This window comes from Quercus lobata, unplaced genomic scaffold, assembly GCF_001633185.2.
Source record: "Quercus lobata isolate SW786 unplaced genomic scaffold, ValleyOak3.0 Primary Assembly Scq3eQI_294, whole genome shotgun sequence".
NCBI lineage: Eukaryota > Viridiplantae > Streptophyta > Magnoliopsida > Fagales > Fagaceae > Quercus > Quercus lobata.
In genome coordinates, this window is record NW_022154896.1 from 17,618 (window position 1) to 21,338 (window position 3,721).

The following is a 3,721-nucleotide window of genomic DNA, read 5'->3' on the forward strand; positions in this document are numbered from 1 at the left end:
ATCCTGGGAATTAATAAGCAGTATTTTATTAACAAATTGTCTGTTTGATTACAGAAAGCTCACTAAGACGTGATACAAGGTCCAATCAAGCTCAAAAATTGCAGTCTTGAATGGCTATTTCAGCCTTCAAAACTTGCAAAGTTTGATTCCCGTTGAATCCGAGTATGTGCAATAGTGGCCTTTACAGGATATCGGGAGACAATATTTTGTTCTTCCCTTAGTATTTTTCTTTCTGGATGGATCTTTCTGATGGTTCTTCCTAGAGAGTTTCTTCTCTTTTTTTTTTTGTGCTTCTTTTCTTTTTTCTCGTGCCTTTCTTCACGACCCGTCCCCTCCTTTTATAATGGAATTTTTCTGGGTATCCCGGGTTCCTCTGTTTTGCTCTTTTGCAAACAGAGCATGTTCTGTCCCTGTTGCCTTGGTAAGTTCCTTTGCCGTTTTCCCTCATTCTTCCCTTCTCTTGGTTCTGATTCCTTCAAAAGCTTCTGGTCGGTCATCCTCTTTGGGACGTGCTGAGGTATGCCCTTCTCGGTATCCCCATTTCTGGCGTGTTTCTCTTTTCCCTTTCTTTCCTATTTGGGCGGAATCTTGTTCTGCCATCAACGAAAGTCGTTCGTTGCTATTCTTTCTTCCCTGTCCTGGTTCCCCGAGGCCTTTTGCTGTCTGTGCTATGAGAGGTCGTTTTGCGCTTCTTGTTTTTTTCTTCTTTTCCTGTCTTCTTTCTACCGATCTGTCTCAGTCTTCCTTTTTATTTGTGCTTGAAGGGTTCTGGGGATCCTTGCTTCTTTATATTTTTGCCATGGTCTCTTTTGGGATGCTGCTTCCTTTTCTGGGCTTCAGGATCCTCTGGCTTTTCTTTTATCCCCCATGGGTCATCCGTTCCTGTTACTTTTGGGTTTAGCCTGGATTTTTTCTTTTGGGCTTTGACTTGCTCTTCCATTTCTTTTGGGCTTGACTTGCTCTTCCATTTCTTTTGGGCTTATTTTATTGTAACCCCTTTTTTTTTTTGGACCTCAACACTATTCTAACATAATCTAAGTGTATATGTGTGTGAAGCTCCCTCTTGGAGACTTGAACCCCGACCCTTACCTCCAACACCTTACAAGCATTTATACTTGTAAAGTGACCACCACACCAAAAGTGCGTGGTGGTAACTCAACTTGAAACTGATTTGGTGCAAATAAGGCACCCTTTGCATCTTTGAGCGTTGAAGTAAATTATCACCATAAATAAATTATTTCACATCGATGTTTTTAATTTTATAAATCATAATAATTAGCCAAATAGGATCAGATTTCTATATAACACAACATGTTTTCATATAAAAATACATGTATTTGTAGTAAGTACGCACATACATCGACACATATGCATACATAACGCACTTACACCTTAAAAAATATAAAGACAGAAGTAGTGAAATTTCTAAGCACTGATCCACAAATTGATCAAGACAATTCTTCCTCATTATATACATAAAAAATGAAACACCCACAACCCATGGGAGCAATTTTTCTACCTTATGATCCGTTTGGATTGAGGGAAAAAGAGGGAGAGTAGAGTGAAGTATATTTAACACAAAATTAGCTTATTTTTAGCAATTTCTATTCTATTCTCCTTCACTCTTCCTCCTTCCCCCGACCCCTTCATCCAAACTAGCCATTAAAGTTGGACCATTTCTATCGATCCATATTACAATCTTCTTCAAGATCTCAAGTTTGTTTGCACTTGATCTCAACCTTAGAAAAACAATACAACCATATCTGATTATGATTATCAGATAAATGAAAATATTCCCTCATAAGTCCCAACCCAAAAAAAAAGGGTGCAAAAAAGGCACCCTTTGCATATTTGAGCGTTGAAGTAAATTATCACCATAAACAAATTATTTCAAATTGATGTTTTTAATTTTATAAATCATAATAATTAGCTAAAAAGGACCGTATTCTATATAACACAACATATTTTCATATAAAAATACATGTATTTGTAGTAAGTACGCACATACATAGATACATTTACATACATAACGCACTTACACCTTAAAAAATATAAAGACAGAAGTAGTGAAATTTCCAAGCACTGATCCACAAATTGATCAAGTCAATTCTTCCTCATTATATACGTAAAAAATGGAACACCCAAAGCCCACAGGGGCAATTCCTTGAACTTAAAATTCGTTTGGATGGAGGGAAAAAGAAGGAGAGTAAAGTAGACTAAATTAGTTTATTTTTAGCTTCCTCTAGTCTACTTCCCTCCTCTCCTACTTCTTCCCTTCATCCAAAAAGGCCATTAAAGTTGGACCATTTCTATCGATCCATATTACGCTCTTCTTCAAGATCTCAAGTTTGTTTGCACTTGATCTCAACCTTAGAAAAACAAAACAACCATTTCTGATTATGATTATCAGATAAATGACAATATTCCCTAATAAGTCCCAACCCAACAAAAAAAAAACAGCAAAAAAATCAAAAGGACTTTTTTTTTTTTTTTTCCAACATCAAGAGCCACATAATCAACAAGATCAACCGTTAGATTTATTATTCATCTCTGCAGCTCCATCATACGCGAGAAGTCCTCGAAGCACACGAACCCATCTCCGTTCTTATCAACGCCGTCAATCATTCTCCGGCAATCCTCTAACGTGCAACGCTCGTCACCAATCGTTTGAAAGACCGATAACAGTTCCTCCGCCGTTATCTTTCCGTCGTGATCCGTGTCGAAGAAATCGAAAGTCTCGCGGAGCTCCGTGTCGCCGGCGGGCCCGCACTCGGATCCGACACGGGTCAGCAACGCGTCGACGCTGATGCAGCCGTGTCCCTCGCCGTCCACGTCGCTCAACATCATGGTCACCTCTTCTTGACTCAGTGGCTCGGCCCCGAGTCGACTCAGAAGAGCCTCGAGTTCTTTTCGGGAAACCATGCCGTCGTTGTCTCGGTCCATGAGCTTAAACGCCTGAACGAGTTCCATGTGCTTTTCGGCCGAAATCTCGCCCCAGTCGCCCGATACTTGGGGTAAAACGCTTTTGGGTGTCCCGATATTTGCGAATTCGGTCCCGGAACCGGGCTTTTTAAGTGACGCGGACGAGTCGGAACTCGAGGAAGACGAGGTGGAGGATCCGAATGAAAGTGGGTCATGGCGGGACAAGTCGGGGCGGTTCTTTTTGGACCCAAAAAGGCGTTTCGGGCTGAGCTTGAGGGATTTGGGGAGCTTCATAATGAGAAGGAATGGAAGAGAGAGGAAGTGGAGAGAGAAAGAAAGGAAGAAGAAGAAGAAATGGGGTTTGGATGGAAAGAGGGAGGAAGGTAGAGGGGTTAAATGGGAGTGTGCTAGCAGTAGCCATTGCAACTTCCACGAAGCTTCCTCAAAGTATAAGCATATAAATGTAATTTATAGCCCCTCTCTCTCTCTCTCTCTCTCTCTCTCATATCTTTCGATAATATCTAATATATTTTTAATGGAATTATAATATTATATTCTAATAATATTCTATTCTATAATATTGAATTATTTTTATTTTGTTGTCTCTTATTTTGGAAAGGACGTGTAAGTTGTAACCATCGGTGGTGTGGTGATGGTATTTGATTTGTGACCATGGTAGGTAACATAATAGTTACACATTATTTATTTCCTAAGAAAACAATAGTGTTTGTTTGAGAATGATATTTGTACAGTATTTATTAAAATATATAATTTTTTTGTAATTATTATGTTAAATGTG

The 3,721-nt window shown here is 39.3% G+C and overlaps 1 protein-coding gene across 1 annotated transcript; it reads right to left on the reverse strand.

The window, feature by feature from the left end:
• Nucleotides 1-1,976: 1,976 nt before the first annotated feature.
• On the reverse strand, nt 1,977-3,462 carry LOC115973569 (probable calcium-binding protein CML36). The gene has a single exon (XM_031093836.1). It carries the CDS (start codon nt 3,214-3,216, stop codon nt 2,545-2,547), a length of 672 nt encoding a protein of 223 aa, XP_030949696.1. The 5' UTR covers nt 3,217-3,462; the 3' UTR covers nt 1,977-2,544.
• Nucleotides 3,463-3,721: the final 259 nt, after the last annotated feature.

Excerpts from the sequence above, each read along its gene's own strand:
- LOC115973569 (XM_031093836.1), bottom strand. The coding sequence starts at position 3,216 with ATGAAGCTCCCCAAATCCCTCAAGCTCAGCCCGAAACGCCTTTTTGGG.